At 42.8% G+C, this 17,380-nt stretch overlaps 1 protein-coding gene across 3 annotated transcripts in view; it reads left to right on the top strand.

Moving 5' to 3' along the window:
- The window catches only part of VPS41 (VPS41 subunit of HOPS complex), a 193,136-nt gene extending 176,702 nt beyond the window's left edge, over positions 1-16,434 (top strand). For 2 of the 3 annotated variants that reach the window (XM_032643133.1, XM_032643132.1), the window contains 7 exons: positions 3,122-3,176; positions 3,865-4,005; positions 5,254-5,390; positions 12,159-12,258; positions 12,365-12,409; positions 14,151-14,230; positions 14,777-15,546. In XM_032643133.1, coding sequence (XP_032499024.1) covers positions 3,122-3,176; positions 3,865-4,005; positions 5,254-5,390; positions 12,159-12,258; positions 12,365-12,409; positions 14,151-14,230; positions 14,777-14,857 — 639 coding nt within the window. In that variant the 3' untranslated portion in view covers positions 14,858-15,546. Of the gene's footprint in view, positions 1-3,121; positions 3,177-3,864; positions 4,006-5,253; positions 5,391-12,158; positions 12,259-12,364; positions 12,410-14,150; positions 14,231-14,776 lie in introns of all 3 variants that reach the window. The other variant, XM_032643131.1, reaches the window with a different exon arrangement.
- Positions 16,435-17,380: the final 946 nt, after the last annotated feature.

The following is a 17,380-nucleotide window of genomic DNA, read 5'->3' as shown; positions in this document are numbered from 1 at the left end:
GAGGTGGATCAAAAAAAGATCTTGCTGTGATTTAAGTCAAAGAGTGCTCTGCCTATGTTTTCCTCTAAGAGTTTTACAGTGTCTGGCCTTACATTTAGGTCTGTAATCCATCTGGAGTTTATTTTTGTGTATGGTGTTAGGGAGTGTTCTAATTTCATTCTTTTACATGTAGCTGTCCAGTTTTCCCAGCACCACTTATTGAAGAGGCTGTCTTTTCTCCATTGTATATTCTTACCTCCTATATCAAAAATAAGGGGACCATATGTGTGTGGGTTTAGCTCTGTACTTTCTACCCGGTTCCATTGACCTGTATTTCTGTTTTGTCTGCCACGTAATTTTTAAAGGAATTGTGCGAGTAATCAAATTAGTGATGTCTCGTCCTCACCGTGACCTTCAGGTCTGCTCATTTAAATGATTGTGTACTTTAAAACATATCTTAGTTTCATTCCAATTCTAAAGTAAGGTGTTATTTAAGAATTTTTTTTTTATGTTTAGTTTGGGTTTTTCCCCCTCCATTGATCTCTGTGATCTGCTCTTCTTTCCCCTCCCTTTTAGTCGTTAATCTCCAACCAGAGACACATATTTAAAGATATATTCTGCATAAATCTTTTACATCAAAAATCACAATGTCAAATCTAGTCCTGCTGTTATTTTCCAAGAACATCGTTAGTTAGTTGTTTTTAAATGACGACGCTAACTGTGCAACCCAGTAATCTTCCTCTGAAACCTTTTCTGCCTGCTCATCTATTTAACACATATTTCTTGCCCACTTACTGTGAGCCAGGCGGTGTGCAAAGCACAGGGTTTAGAATGCACATGGTTCCAGCCGAGGGAAGTCAGATGAACAATCGGGGGAGTTCATTGCACCTGTGATTAAGTGTGGTGAAGTGTGCAGGATGCAAGGAGAGTTGAGTACCTGGGATCTGACCCCGTGTAGGGTCCAGCGAGTATTTGCTGAAGGACCTGCCAGGGGTGGAGCGGCGGGGGAGGTGGCGTTCCAGGCCGAGGAACCACAGCAGGCAGATGAGCAGGGTCTGTGATGGAGCTGCTGGGAAAGGCAGGGCCAGATCGCAGATGCCTCATAAGCCACCAGAAACATTCTTGGCTTCCAGCTGGAGCAGAGCAACGCAGCGCACAGGTTACATGGGAGGCGTGTGAACTGCAGTTTCCTGCTGGACGCTCTCATCACACTGCACCCAGTTCAGGGGGCACCCCTTCTGTGAAGCTTTTCACAAGAGGCCACAACCAGAGCCCACGTCCCATATCTGTGCACGTGGCCCTCTATTCACGTTCCCCCAATCGTGGGACTCTGTGGTACGTCTGTGTGACCCTCCCTGGACGTGCGCTCCCTTGGGTGGACTCACGCTGCTGCCTCTCCTCTTACACGGCAGCAGCAGCAGGGTTTTTATTACTGTCATCTGTGCATCTGCATCCCTCCTAGTACCCAGCACAGTGCAGAGTGAATGTGTGCCAGTTCATTCAGGATTGAATTCTTTATAAATGCCCAGTGTGTCTCCTTTCTTACACTCAAGGAGATGCTGTCATCTGTGTAATCCCTCTTTTTTTTTTAATTTTTAAAATTTATTTATTTATGGCTGCATTGGGTCTTCATTGCTGCGCATGGGCTTTCTCTAGTTGCGGCGCGTGGGCTTCTCATTGTGGTGCCTTCTCGTTGCAGAGCACAGGCTCTAGGCATGCAGGCTTCAGTAGTTGTGGCTCATGGGCTCAGTAGTTGTGGCACACGGGCTTAGTTGCTCCGTGGCATGTGGGATCTTCCTGGGCCAAGGCTCGAACCCATGTCCCCTGCATTGGCAGGTGGATTCTTAACCACTGTGCCACCAGGGAAGTCCCATCCCTCATTTCTTGATCTTTTTTGACACTTCTTTTTTTTTTTTTTTTTCCGTACGCGGGCCTCTCACTGTTGTGGCCTCTCCCGTTGCGGAGCACAGGCTCCGGACGTGCAGGCTCAGTGGCCATGGCTCACGGGCCCAGCCGCTCCGTGGCATGTGGGATCTTCCCAGACCGGGGCACGAACCCGCATCCCCTGCATCGGCAGGCGGACTCTCAACCACTGTACCACCAGGGAAGCCCTTGACACTTCTTGTCAGATGTGTTTTCTCTTTTTTTAACTTTTTATTTTATATTGGAGTACAGTTGATAAAGAATGTTGTGTTAGTTTCAGGTATACAGCAAAGGGATTCAGTTATACATAAACATGTATCTATTCTTTTTCAAATTCTTTTGCCAATTAGGTTGTTAGAGAATACTAAGGAGAGTTCCCTGTGCTATACAGTATGTCCTCATTGGTTACCCATTTTAGATATAGGAGTGTGTACATGTCAATCCCAAACTCCCTAAATATCCCTCCCCGTCTCGGTTCATCCTTGTTTCTGCAAATGGCATTATTTCATTCTTTGATGGCTAATATTCCATGGTATATATGTACCACATCTTCTTTATCCATTTCATCTGTCAGTGGACATTTAGGTTGCTTCCATGCCTTGGCTATTGTAAGCAGTGCTGCTGTGAACATTGGGGTGCACATATTTTTCCAATTTTCCTCTCACTTTTGACAGATCCTTGAGCAGAGTTCTCTTAGATCTTGTGAGCCGTCAATAGAAATATTCCCAGTGTTTAGCTCTTTATGCAGCAGATGTGTACTGAGCTGTGGTGTGGTCCGTACTGGGAACTTGCAGCCGTGAACAGTAGTGCCTTCCTGGAGGGCACAATTCAGTGGAGGGAAACAGGGCTTAGACCAGTGCCTGTGAATTAGGTGGGGGCGGGGGGCAGTGCCATGAAGAAACCTGAAGTAGCATAAAGAGAGAAAGCTTGGTGGGAAAGAGCCTGCCTTTTAGCCTCTTGCTTTCTGCCTTTGCTCTGGAATGTTCTGCCTCAAGCATGTTATCAGTTAAATTGTGTAGGGTCCAGTACCTCTCTGAGAGGTAAATCAGGACAGCCACAAGCAGAACTTAAGAGGTTTGTGTTTTGTTTCTGCTTTGTTTTGTTTTTAAAGGGAGGCAATGAAAAAAATTCTTTCAAACTTGTATGTTTAAGTGACTCTATAGATATTTGTTCTTGGCTGGTAACCCATAATAACTTTTCTACCCTGCTTTATTTGAAGGCTCTTGAGATCTGTCAACAGAGAAACTTTGTAGAAGAGACAGTTTATCTTCTGAGTAAGTAGCTTTTGTTCATTTTGGTCCCCATAAACTAAGGAATGGGGTGACAATGTGATGTAAAGTGTGTAAGAATGGACATAGGTTTTAGACCAAAGTAACACAGAGGTTAGAGCCTGATTTGTATAAGAAATTGCATATTTAGTAAAGGAGACTTCACAGCTCAGTAGAGAAGGTAGCATCATTTAATAAATGCTACTGAGATAACAATTAGAATTGTGTAATAAATGACCAAAACTGTATCAGTTCACACCTTCCAATATAAATCACAATAAATTGTAGATGGGTTGAGAAGCTGTTTTTCTTTTTTCCAGTTATCCTAAGAAGGAAGTCAGAATCTGACCTTGATTCAGATTCCAGATCTGCCATTTAGTAGCTGTATGACCTTGGCAAGGCACTAACATTTCTATGTCCTCTTTTATAAAATAGAAATATTAGTAGAACATACCTCACGAGATTATAGTGACGATTACATGAAATAATTCATGTGAAGCGCTTAAATGAGTACTCACGACAAAGTAAACGCCCAGTGAGCAGGAAATACTGATTTTACTGAGTTACAGATGTCATATAAGGAAGTATGTTTTTTGTCATAGCCATCAAACTATGTAAACAAATGAAGAGATATGTGATTTCCCTTAAAATGTTTTATTACATTATCCTAAGTGTATTTCTCACGTTTTGCTAGGCCGAATGGGTAACAGCCGAAGTGCCCTGAAGATGATCATGGAGGAATTACATGACGTTGATAAAGCGATTGACTTTGCCAAGGAACAGGATGACGGGGAACTCTGGGAAGATCTGATTTTATATTCCATCGACAAACCACGTAAGCAGAAAAGCCATCTGCGATCACAACCTCTTTCTCTCCGTTTAGCCAGTTGTGTCTAGAGTAGGAATCATCTCAAGATGCACTGAGTTAAAAATACGGTGAAGTATCTATAGTAAAAATAGGCCAGGTACATAGTAATGATTTCCAGTACTCTTCCTGTGCAGGGAAGCCTGGAGCCTCATCACTTCGTATTAGCTGAACTTGATAAAGAACACTTGGTTGAAGCATATTTCTACCTACTGCACCCAAATGGAATAGAAGATTTTGGTTTTGTTTGTACACAGGGGGCATTTATTTTGAAAGTTTATAGTCTAGCCCTTATCGAGTCTCTTTATGGAAACCCATAACCGTTACTGGACGTTGACCACATATGGAGGTTTGCTACTGTAGCATTGAGCCTCTCTTTCCTGCCCTGTTCTATCAGTGCAGCACCAGGAGTGTATATCTACTGCCTCTCCTTGACCATCTGCCTTGGGTCTCCCATTTTGGAAGGAAACAAAGGCAGTCACCTAACAGTAACGCAAGTCCTCTTTTAAAGATATAATTCAGAAACTAGCAGTCGTGGTTTAAAATCTTTCCCCTTCCCTTTTTTATTTTTTGGTCGGAAGGCTTATCTGTTTCGAGATATTCAAGTTCTAGAAACCGCTGTTACGATTGTTCTTTAATAAGAGATTCAAGAGGGGGGTGTTATTCAAGTCCATTTCAGATTAAGGTAGCTACATGCACATATAGCTTGAAGAATCTAGTTTAGCATGATAGAGTGGTGGTCTAAGGATCTTAAAGGAGGCAAAGTTGGGGTAACAAAACACACGGTGAACCTGGGCCTGCCCTGGGTTTGAATTTGGGTTCAAAAATCACTAGCTGTGTGACCCTGGATGAATTCATTAATTACCCCATTTTCCTTTTCTGGAAAATGGGAACAAGTAGCATTCCTACCTTGGCAGAATAGGAGAAAAGTGTGTGATAGCTGAGCCATAGTAGATTCTCAAATACTAGTTGCCCCCCTTTGACATTACAAACTGTGTTCTGAAGTAATCATTTGTTCTCCATCTCATTTTTTTTTTTTAATCCCTGCTCATTTAGCTTCTCCTTCGAGGAAGGTAAAGGAAGATTAGTTCCTAGGAGGATTTAACAATTCAAATGCTTTTTAACACTTAAAGGAAATAACTTTTGCTCTGAGTTACTTCCGACCTAAAATTGCATTAGCTACACTGCTTATATGTTGTTTTGCGCGGTGTCTTGTAGCCTTTATCACCGGCTTGCTAAACAACATCGGCACGCACGTTGACCCAATTCTACTGATTCACCGTATTAAGGAAGGAATGGAGATTCCTAATTTGAGAGACTCCTTGGTTAAAATTCTGCAAGACTACAATCTGCAAGTAAGTATCTTTTCTTGGACAAAGGAGCATGCTGAGTGAGTTGACTGACTACTGGATAAACATTTCTAGGTCTTATTTTGGACATCAGTTCAATTCGATAGTCACATTTTACTTAGGCCCAGACATTTGGAATACCATTCAAACAGAGAAATGAGAAATACCGCCCTTGGAGGATAGGCCCAGACATTTGGAATACCATTCAAACAGAGAAATGAGAAATACCGCCCTTGGAGGAAGCCATTGGTATTTCTTAACTATCCCCAGATTTACTCTTCTTGATAAGCAGGCATTCTTACATTTATGGGATAAATATAGCATGGCATTGGGGAAGGTGCAGGAGGAGTTACAGTGGCTACTAGATCAGACCACCCAAACCACTCTTAAGTAGAATGAGCATTGTGTCCATTTGGAGAAATGAAAACACAATTTTTTTTCCAAATAGTTTGATCATTTCCTTGAAGCCACTCAGTAACCTCTTGCCTGAAAGATGTTAAAATAACAGAATTTTATTTTACTTTTTGTCTGTTTTCTAGAGTATTACAAGCTTACTATCTGCAGTAGTTCAGAATTTGTGATCAGAGCCATGGAACTTATTATCTTCTTATAAATAATTAATATGCTAATCACAAAGCATCCCTATCTTCCTTAAAAAGCCGCTAACAGTGACTGTATTTCGGAATGCCGGTAGCTTCCAGAGACCTTGAAACTATGTAAAGCCCATTTCTTGAAAAATTCAGACGGTTCTTTCTCTAGCTCGTTTGAAAATGAGTTTTTGGTAGAATGTGGATGAAATGGCTTTCCTGGAAACATTGAGATTTTGCAGGCAGAGCCGAAAGACAAGGTCGTGGGGACAGAAGTGGTCTCCAGGGTAGGAAAGGAGGAGCATGTGATGACGACTTGTGGGCTTGTCATCACTGTGAAGGGTGCAGAGCCGGGGGGCTGCCCGCTGAACTCGGGGTGGTGGCCTCAAGGAAGAGACTTGGGTGAAAAGGAAAATGAGGAAGATAAATGGCATCAAAAAGAGAAGTCCGAGCTGTAAAGGAATGAGAGCGCTGGAAGGCCAGGATCTTGTGGCCAGGGAGGAGGATACTGTTAAGTGAAAATCTCCAAAGGAGTCGTTGTGAAGATGTTCAGAAAGTGTGGTGAAGGGAGAGGTCCGGTGGAATTAGTCAAGAAACCATGAGGGCAGTTGTTGTCCAGGGTCCAGCTTCCTCCTTGAACTGGGAGGTTAATCCTGCAGCTCACAGCTGACTGTGGTCTTACTGGGTAACACAGCTTTAAAGAGGAGGTCTTCCTGAGGGTGGAAAGTGACAAAACAGGGAGCCTTGGCTTAGGAGGCTTTTGGGAAATTGGGGGTCATGGGAAAGAAATGCGTGTTTGGTTTTGGCAAGTAGGTTGACGATCTGCTCTACAAAAATCTTCCAGATGAACAGGTATTTATCTATGGTGGAATTCGGAGGCTTGCAGGTGAGGTGAGCCAGGGGAAGGTTACTGCAGGAAGGATGAGGAAGGCCAGGAAGGAAGGAGAAATGTAGGAATGGGTTAATGGATAGGAGAGGTGACATGAAGAGCTGTGCTTTGTGCAGCACCCGAAGGATACAGAAGAGCCATCCAGGCAGGAAATGATACACTTCATTCTGAAGCGTGCATTGGCTTTGGGGAAAGCAGTTCCAGTGTCAGACCTCGTAAAGCTCGGGGCATGAGTGAGCTCGATAATGATGTGTATCTCCTCAGTACTCGCCACCCCTGGGTCTGCCTGGATATGCTCCAAGTTGCAAATTCCAGTTTGTTGGGAAGTCATTTAAGTGTCTCTGAACAAATCTACCCCCAGGAAGGTGACAACATAATTCCCCCTCCTGTCCTTCAGCTCTACCGTGTGAAGCCTAGCCTCTAGGTTGAAAAATGTGCCTACAAAAACACCTAATAGATCCCTCCTCCTAGGTTCTTTCTGGAGAACCAAGCTCAGGGGCACCACGGAGTCTCGCTGCTCATTAATGTTTTATCAATGTACCTGCATAGTTCTGAGTCAGCCGGGAATAAAAATAACATTATTATTAGGTGCAAAGTGAATTCTGTATAAAAAATTAGCCACTAAACAGCTGCTAAATCAATATTTTATCCTCTTAACTTTTAAATGTAATGAGAGCTTTTCCTTAAGATGTGTAAGTGTGCAGTTGGTGGTGTGTTAAGGAGGCTGGGAGTTACTTTGCCAGTGAGTCCGAGGAGTGGTGGCAGCCTGTAAATCCCCGACGGGGCTGGGGTGGGGAGTCTACTGTGGCCCTCAGACATCTTGCTGGAGGATGCAGAGAGAAAATGCTCTACTGGGGGGCAGGTTGTTCAAAGAATCCCAGGGGGTACTTCCTACTTATACATGAAAGAATTTCGAATAGGTGACCTTTTTTATTAATAGAAAAAATTTTTTTCTTTCTCTAGAAATCATTGTAAAAATAAATCTATTTATAGAGCATTTTGAAGCTTCCAGAAAGGTTTCACATTCATTTAAAATTTTTTTTATTCTGTCTAGTGTCTTCATTTGTTTCATAAAACTACAGTCGAGTTTCCCATGTTTTAATGGGATAAAAAATTCCCAAGATTTTGCAGGTCCATGAATTTGCAAGGATCTGGATCCTGCTGTTCATGAGAGCAGGGCAGTGAGGGTGAATGACCGTGGGGGACATTAAGAACCATTCAGTAAACGAAGGAATCTAAATGTTAGGGAAAGGTTATCACAGGGCTTCTCAGCACCTTTTTTTTTTTGCTAATTTGCATTCGGAATCCAAGGGTCAGATTTACAGTCAAGTAGACAGCATTTTAAAACTTATTTGGCCACTGAAAATGCTTTGGGAGATGACCCCTTAGTGAATTGCTAACTGGAAAGAGAAGGTACAGAGAAAGGTGGGGGAACAAATTTCTTCTGGTTGTAAATTTCATGTTTTCTAAAATGCAACAACTTTTCTCAGTTGAAGTTTAGCATGAGGCATGTTAGATGTCTGTGACATCATTAAAGTTAAGGAAAAACCAACCACATTATCAGTGTTTCAACTGTTTAACTTATTTTCATATTTTTATACCTTGTTAGTACAATGCTTCAACAAAATTTAAAAGCTTCAGCGACGTAAGAAGGATAAAAGTACCCCTTATCATACTTCATAGACCTAAAATGTTTCTAGGTCTGATTTCAAGGACGAAGGGCACTTGTTTTGATATAAATTGTTTATGAAACAATATGATATAAATATTTCTATTTTTACATGAAACTGACAATTTCCAAATTATTTTTATGCTGTTTCATATTTGTAAGACATCTTATTTATAAATTTAGCATTTATTTATTTAGCATTTATATCCACTTCCATTGCTTTTTTTTTCTTTCCTCTTAAGAGTTCCAAACACTTCTCTTTTGACAGTCTTATTTGACAGTCATTTTCAGTAATGATCCTTAAGGAACTGTCATCTCCATTTTACATGTAAGAAGACTGAGTCTCAAAAAGTTTTGACTCGCCAGCCTGGGAAGGTGAGGAACTGGGTTTGAACTCAGATACTCTGACTAAATGTTTTTCTCACTAGTTGTCCCACTGGTCTCTCGAGATTAATTCACTGTACTGGCAGGTTACAACACAGGAGTATATAGGATTGTCTTGGAAGATGGACAGGCAACCTGTTGTCTTTAAAGAGCCGTGGACATGGTATTTGCAGACGCGGACTCTAGTCCCAAAGCCATTAACAAGCCTGTTGAGCTGTGGGGAGGGCACATAAGCTCTCTGGGTGTCCATTTCCCCATTAGATTAAATCAGTATTTGTTAAGCCTGGCTGCACACCAGAACTATCTGAATGCTTTTCTTAAATTACCAAGTTTCAGGTACCACCCCAGATCCGCTGGAGAGGATTAGGGACTAGGTCTTTAGACCACCTTGGTGTTTCTTATACACTCAGCCGGGAACTGGGCTATGCATTGACACTTAGGAGCTTCTAGACTAGACGGTCTCTGAAGTATTTCTCTCAAGTTCTCAGTACGGTCCTTTCGTAAGCAAACCTTTATAGAGCGAATGCAGCTGTGTAGTCTTAACGATATTCCTATGGAACTCATCCGTAATACTTACTTTGGAATCTGTAATAAAGTAGCTTAGATTTTTCAGCATAAGCTTTTTAAGTTATAGGTTTGATTGTTTATAAACACATTTATTTAAATATTTGTGTGCCTACTGTGTTAGATCCTGTGCTGGGCAGGACCTTACAGGGCTTCCATGTGTTGTCTCAGGGACCAGGAGATGAGCAGAACGCAGCTCGAGTAGCTCATGACCTGAATGAATATTTCTAGGAGAAGCAAAAAGCTTTAACACTTACGTTTCGTTAAACTTCACACCTGTACATGAACACACACACACAGGTAAACTGACTCCAGACATCTGTTCTTTTCCCATATTTACATTTGCTACAAACTCCAGGTGCCTTTATCATTGCCCCATAGGTCTCTACTTTGAAATCTAGACACAAATGAATTAATAGGAAATAGCGACTTCTTTCCTATCTGCCTTTTTGGGGGGCCCACATGGGTTTCTTTTCGACCCCCAGTGCATAAGCCCTTAATTTCTTCTAAGAAAGCGAGTTTTTAAATTTATATATCCCCAAAATAAACTTTTAAGATAAAATCTATTCTTTTTCCTTTAAAATTATTTCAGTTTGGCTTCATCACAGCTTTTAGGTGACATGGGTAGCCTATGACAACCAACTGTAGCTTCTTTAGTCAATTCGGTACATGCCTACTTTGTACTATTGTAAATTTCAATGTGATTGCATTTATAATTCTGTTTTGAACTCCAGCTTGAGGCCTTAGAGTCTTTGTCTTTTCCTTCTTATTTCTCTGCAATTCATCACCTTTGATAATAATCCCAACAAAAAGCAAAGCTTTTTCAAGTAGAATTTAAATCCCATTGCACTGTGGCCTAAATGATGGATCAGAAATTAGGTACAATGGTTTCTAGGTCTAGCTCTGGTATCTTACTGGGGGCTTGTAAAACCAGGTAACTATCTCACGTGCAATGCCGATGATAAGCGCTACAGTATGAACAAGGCAATGTCAGCAAAAAGTTCAACATTTCAAAGAATCTTTTAAAACAGAAATCTCAGAGGCTTGGCAGTCTTGTATGGCATTTTTCCCACAGCAGCTGTTTTTAATGAACCATAATAACTTCGCTGAGGTACAGTCCTTTTATTGCTTTATAAGATGTGAGTCTGGTGCTTTGCTTTTGCTTGGAATTATTATCAATGATGATGAACTGCAGAGAAATAAGGAAAAAGAGGGGGAGTCTTGTGTTAGTTTTCAACAGATATGTTCTTATTTAATCTTATAATAGAACAAGGTATGCTTGTAATGATTACAGAAGCTACAACTGATTGCCATGAAAACGATGCAAAAGAAAAGGTAATATTAAACACAGAATTTAGAAAAACTGAGAACTACGGAGGGAAACAATGTAACGTTAAGGAAACTAGAGTGGCTGAGAAGGATATAGGAATTAGTAACATACAGAGCTCTACTTGTGTATTTTCCCTTCTCCTGGCTATGTGCCTCTGAATACTAAAGGTTTTCCTAGAAAATACTTTCTGTGGGCGGACAGATTGCGCCTATTTAGAAAAATGTAATCCTGGTGAAGAAATGGTTCCTTCTTTGTTGTTGTTGTTGTTTTTTCTTCCCTGTTTTCTTTAAGTTTGCAGACACCATGGCTTCCGTCTAGACTGCCAGGCCCACCATTCATGCCATGGGCCTTAGAGACCCACTTAGGGTCATAGCCAGCTCTTTTTGAAGCATTTTGCTGTGATTGTGACATTAAAGTTTTTATTTTAGTATTAGAGGCTGGGCAGCTAGATACATTTGCTTATAAATTTTCTTAAAGTTTACCAACATTAGTATTTGTTATTTTTCTCTTCTTCCTGTATGCTTTCGTGACATCTGTTACAGTTTTAATGTCTTTTTAAAATGAATCTGAAAATTTCAATTTCTAGCAGCATTTTAAAGAATAAAACTTAATAGGCAGTGTCTCAATTAATGTGGAAACAGTAAAATCATGTAGTTTCCTGCTCATCAGCTTTAGAAATGGTGGGTATAGAACTCTGGACATCTGTTTCCTTGGCTCATGTAGTTAGGCGAGAAACCGTCTGGGTGCATTCACCCAATACCTGTGCTCCTCGGGATTTGCGAGGAGGACATGTTATCATAGCCGATTGGGGATGGAGGACCACAGCTGACCGCTTCCAGTTCCCTTCCCTGGTGGCATGAATTGAAAGCATGTGAAAGCAGAATGTCCACGTAGGTTATAAGTTGAGAGTGACTTTGGTGTGAAGAAAGTCAGGATGCAGCTCTGCCTTTGCCGTGACCCAGAGCTGGGCAGCAGGGAGGCGGTGATGTCTTCATTGTGCGAATTTCCATGGCACTTCCACAGAGCCGCACAGAACCACGGGCACTAAGACCCACTGGGCCAGAAGAGAAAGATGTAGGCACTGCACCAGAGTCTCCCAGGCCTTGAGCATCTCCCTCTTTGAAAAGCAGCATCTGGCTTAAGCATACCTCACAACTTGCAATAAAATACCACCCCTCCCAAAAAAAAAAAAAAGAAAAGGGTAGAAGCTCACATTAGTGCCAGAGGAATTGGTTTGAAAGGGAAAGGGGTCACCTCTCCCTGCTGTGCTGCTGCAGGGGAGCAGTAAGTGGCCTCTCCCCCACATTGGAGTCTCTTTAAGATGGCTTTTCTTTCACAATGTGTGCATTAGATTCTGCTTCGCGAAGGCTGCAAGAAGATTCTCGTAGCTGACTCTTTGTCCTTACTAAAGAAGATGCACCGAACTCAAATGAAAGGCATTCTGGTTGACGGTGGGTAAAATTGAAAGAATCCTATTGGAACTGCTTGCCTTGCTATCAGAAAGGACAGAGCAAAGAGAAACATTGTATAATCCCAAGTGTATGTGTTTCCTTGCAGAGGAGAACATCTGTGAGTCCTGTCTTTCCCCTATTCTCCCATCAGGTAAGATGGTTGGGAGGGGAAAAAAATCCTCAAATACGTGTTAATGATGAGTGGTGTTAAAATTCTGAAGTTAGTGGATTACAACTTATAAAATTATACACCTTTTGGGATAATCCAGTTTAGAGAAGAATTGCAGCCCATGTTGCTACTCAGTTGCATGCTGGTGCCGCCATTCCTTAGAGCTGAGGCTCCCAAGCTCTCGAGTGGGTCGTCATCGGCCGCCAGGCTTGTGAAAACTCAGATTGCTGGTCCCATCCCCAGAGGTGCTGATTTGGTAGTGCAGGGTGGGACCTGAGAATCTGCATTTCTAACAAGTTCCCAGGTGATGTGGATGCGACTGGTTCAGGGGCCAGTCTTTGAGAACCACTGCCCTAGTATATAGAAGGAAAGAAAATGAAAACTTACCATCAACTTGTTAGATTCCTAGCTAGCAGAACCGTGTTTGTGCCTGGGAAAAAATTTATAGGTAGCTTTCCCTTTCCTTTAAGCTTTCCACTGCTATATGGATCTAGGCACCCAAGTTATCTCACATTTCAATGGAAACAAATACCTTCTAATGGGAACTGTGACTCCTTAAAAGACACGTACATTTGTTTATAGTTCTTGGTAGCTATATATCTCTTCATATAATTAAAGCATTTTATGTAAGGATCATAGGACATGAGAAGAGGAATTTCCATAATTTGAAAGTAGAAATTAAAGCATAGTTGTTGAGATGCTAAAAAATGCTTCTTGTGAGGGCTTCCCTGGTGGCGCAGTGGTTGAGAGTCCGCCTGCCAATGCAGGGGACGCGGGTTCGTGCCCCAGTCCGGGAAGATCCCACATGCCGCGGAGCGGCTGCACCCGTGAGCCATGGCCGCTGAGCCTGCGCGTCCGGAGCCTGTGCTCCGCAACGGGAGGGGCAGGGAGAAGCCACAGCAGTGAGAGGTCCCCATACCGCAAAAAAAATAAAAATAAAAATGCTTCTTGTGTATAAATTCAGCATAGGGAAGTACTAAAAGACGTAGTTTGTGTGCCATTTACTTAGCTTTAAGGGGTTATTTAGCACAGCAGGAGCACAAGAAGTTCCCCGTAGGGTGTTTTTTTAGAGGTTTGGATTTTAAGTGCTTGTGTTAAAAACTGCAGCGGGCATAGGGAAAGCAGTGAGCTTTCAGAGTTTTAACAGAAAGCGAACACGTGCACCTGCCCTGTATAGTTAGATTAAACTCCTAATTTAATCTGTTAAGGATTCAGTCTTACCGGAACCAAGCTGGCCACAGAGCACACGCAGACGAGGTGTGGTGCCCCAGCAGAAGTACAGCACAGGGCGAGGTCACAGCCTAGGATGTTAGCCCAGCTGTGCCCTGAAGTTAGTGAATGGCCTTGGCCAAGGCAGTAGGTGAACCGACAGAAAGCATTCTTACAAAGCCACGGAATCCACTTTAGTAGTGTCATGACTGTGTGTACGGAGCTGGAGGAGGGAGAGCTTTACACATACACGTCCTGATGCTGGTTTTCACAAATGCCGTTGCCTTGCCATGAAATCGTCCCCAGTATGTAGCTGTAGTAACTAAATTGGAGGCCAAGCAGGTGACCTGGGACCCCCATAGCAACAGGACTGTCATACCTGCCCTGCGTTCAGCCATGCTGCTCTGCAGGGAGGCGTTCATCAATCACCATCCCCCCAAGGCAGCTTACTGCTGGAAAGTGAAACTTCTACTATTGCACTGAGCTCTTCTCTCTTTCCTGCCCTCTCCCCCAGACGCAGCTAAGCCCTTCAGCGTGGTGGTCTTCCACTGCCGCCATATGTTCCACAAGGAGTGCCTGCCTATGACCAGCATGGTAAGTTGGCTGCTTGGCCACCAGTAACTCGAGAGAAATCGGTGCAGCCAGAGGGATGTGCTTAAAATAACCCCTGTCCATGTCTCAGTTATAATATAGTTTACGTCACATCAGAAAAAGCAATGTACCTACTTCTCAAATGTAAAAATGCTTAGTATACGATACTAAACATTATAAAAGCATACTCCTGTAAGTAAATTTGTTGAGATGAAATTGATGACAGTTGAGCTTTAGAAATGAGCTACAGCGAAGAACCATTTTCTATAACTTTCTCACCCTGATTTCTGTATCACGACACTGCTATTTTTTCAGTGTCAGGTCGGTTCCCCCAGGTCCCCTTGGGTCACGTTAGACTTGTCTTGCTGTGGGGTGTCTTTTGAGTCCAAGAATAACAGCTGGTCTAGACAGGATCCTGTGTGAACCAGCAGTAACCTCCAGAAAGAGGAGCAGTGTTTCATCACCTGGTCCCCGTTCCCCCACCAGTGCTCCCATAGTATTTCTGAATATGAGTAGAAAGGGTTGATCTTTTAAAATCTGCATTTTTAGAGCTCTCCTGTGCAGTTCTGTAACATCTGCAGTGCGAAGCACCGGGGACCAGGAAGTGCCATTCTGGAGATGAAGAAATAGCCCAGCTCTGTTTGTCAGCCTCTGCCTCTTCTCGCCGCTCTCTGAAGACCATTTTTGCAGCAACAGAAGCTTTTGTTGACACCACCGCTGTTAGGAGATTTGTACAGGTTTATTTCATGCTTAAGAAAAGCTTCTTCATCTTCTCCCATTTACTAGATGTTTCTCTTTGCAGTTGATAAAGTTAGGGTTTTCCTTGTCCATGCCTTGATGGGGGTTCACAGTCAATATTTCATCATTTATTTGTTTGACTCATTATTTAGGAATGGAAACCTAAGTCTTGGAGTTGGAAGTGACTTTTTTTAGGTGCTAGTAAAACCGTCCGGCCGTAATGTGGACTGCTGAGAGCTGTCCCTGGCTGGCCGAGTGCATCATCACTGTGGCCATCCAGCAGCTCCTTGGACCTTGTTTCCATATGCTCTGCCAGCAACAACTCTCAAATTCTGGGTTTGGCTTTTTTTTTTTAATATGTCATCCGCTGTTATCTTCTTAATAGGCACTGAATGATACATGGTGCCTGTTGTCACTGACTCAGTGATGTCTGGGAATAACAAGCCGTCTGATGCTCTGCAGTTTTATGTTGACTAATGACACGTTCTCCTTGTCTCGATGACCAGCAGTGTCTGGCCCTGGCAGGCATTCCGTGTTTGTTGATTGAATAAACATTAGCACTCCCCACTGTGAAAGACTCACTTTTCCTGGGTTGCACAACTTTAATCAAGCATTCTGACACCCTCTAAGGAAGGCAAGAGAGTTTCCAGCACCTAGAGTGTGAGGGAGCGTGGGTAGGTTTCCCTAGCAGGGAGGAAACGAGTAACACTGTAGAATCTGAGAGGATGCTCAGGGGAAAGGGGACTGTGTGATGCCAGAGGATGGACACAACAACATCTCCTGGAGCCTCCTCTGCCCTCGTAGAATGTAGAGAGCGTGGAATAGAGGGAGAGAACTCAAACCTGTGCCCACGACTCATAGTTATTGGTTTCGTCTCCTTGCGATACACTGCCATCCTCTAACCAGTGAAAAGCACATACTTGCTGTGCCTGCTCTCTCTGTCCCATAAAAGGGAATCAACGCAGCTTTCTGCACCTGTCTTTTTGGGGAGAGGGAAGGATGCTCATGGCTACCAAGCACACCATTAAACTTGGCTCAGTCATTCCCAGGAGCATCTCATTTCATTCTCATGGGACCCCTAGGAAGAAGACATTATATCCCCAGTTTTACTGACAAAGAAACCAAAATGCAGAGATGTTATCACAGTCTCCAAGGTGACTGCCTGACTTTAGAACAGGGCTCTGTGCTAAGAAATCACATGGCCAAGTTCACAGGAAATGCACAGTACCTCTCTTCACAATGGAGTTAAAAAGAATATTGAGTAGAAGACAACAGACTTTTTCGGTCACTCTTAAATATTTAGAATTGGAAAGTCTTTGTTGTTATTGTCAGCCCTCAGAATTTCTGTATTCCAAGACTAGGGATCTCTCTGCTACGCTGCTAGTTTTTTTTAGTTTTTGTTTTTGTTTTAATGAGAGAAACTCTTCCTTCACAAAAATACCTTACAAATGAGCCCAATTTGAAACACAGCTAAAAAGCAAACCTACTTCACTTGTACTGGAGAAGAGGAATGTAGTTGCAGACTTCATATTTTGTACCCTCTCCTTAAAAAAAGCCATTCTCTGAGTGAAACTGCCAAGTTCAAAGTTATTCTGTGAAAATAGTTTTAAAGGATTTTCCACTGTTTAAGGATGTCCATAAATAAGTATGTCCGTCTTTGAGAATTTGAGATGTTCTCAATCAATTTAATTCATTTGGCTGTTCTAGTACTAAACCATGTATATTTAATATTATGAAAATGAACATTTATTGAGCAATCACTGTGTGTCAGGTGCTGTTCTACGCACCTTGCGTGCGTTATCATCATAACGATGTGAGATCGGCATTACTATCATGATCATCGTTTTACGTAAAGGTTAAGCAGTCTGTGTAAACTCAAGGAGCGACTCATGGCACAGGATCTCCACAAGATGGTGGAGTAAAAGGACCTGAGCTCACCTCCTCTCACGAAAACACCAAAATCACAACTAACTGCTGAACCACCATCAACAAAAAAGGACTGGAACGTACCAAAAAAGATATTCTACTTCTAAAGACAAAGAAGCTGCCACAGCGAGACGGTAGGAGGGGCATATTCACAATACAATCAAATCTCACACCCACCAGGTGGGCGACCCACAAACTGGAAAATAATTATATTGCAGGAGTTCTCCCACAGGAGTGAGAGCTCTGAGCCCCACATCAGGCTCCCCAGTCCGGCACAGGGAGTAGGAGTTCCCAGATGGCTTTGAAGGCCAACGGGGCTTGATCACGGGAATGCCACAGGACTGGGGTAAACAAGCCACTCTTGGAGGGCACACACAAGGTCTCATGAGCATTGGGACCCAGGGGTAAAAAAAAAAGTGACTTCATACAAGCCTGGGCCTGACCTACCTACTGGTCTTGGAGGGTCCCCTGCGGAGGTGGGGGGCGTGT

The sequence above is a fragment of the Phocoena sinus genome, chromosome 9, assembly GCF_008692025.1.
Source record: "Phocoena sinus isolate mPhoSin1 chromosome 9, mPhoSin1.pri, whole genome shotgun sequence".
Taxonomy (NCBI): domain Eukaryota; kingdom Metazoa; phylum Chordata; class Mammalia; order Artiodactyla; family Phocoenidae; genus Phocoena; species Phocoena sinus.
This window is presented reverse-complemented; position numbering and strand designations above follow the sequence as displayed.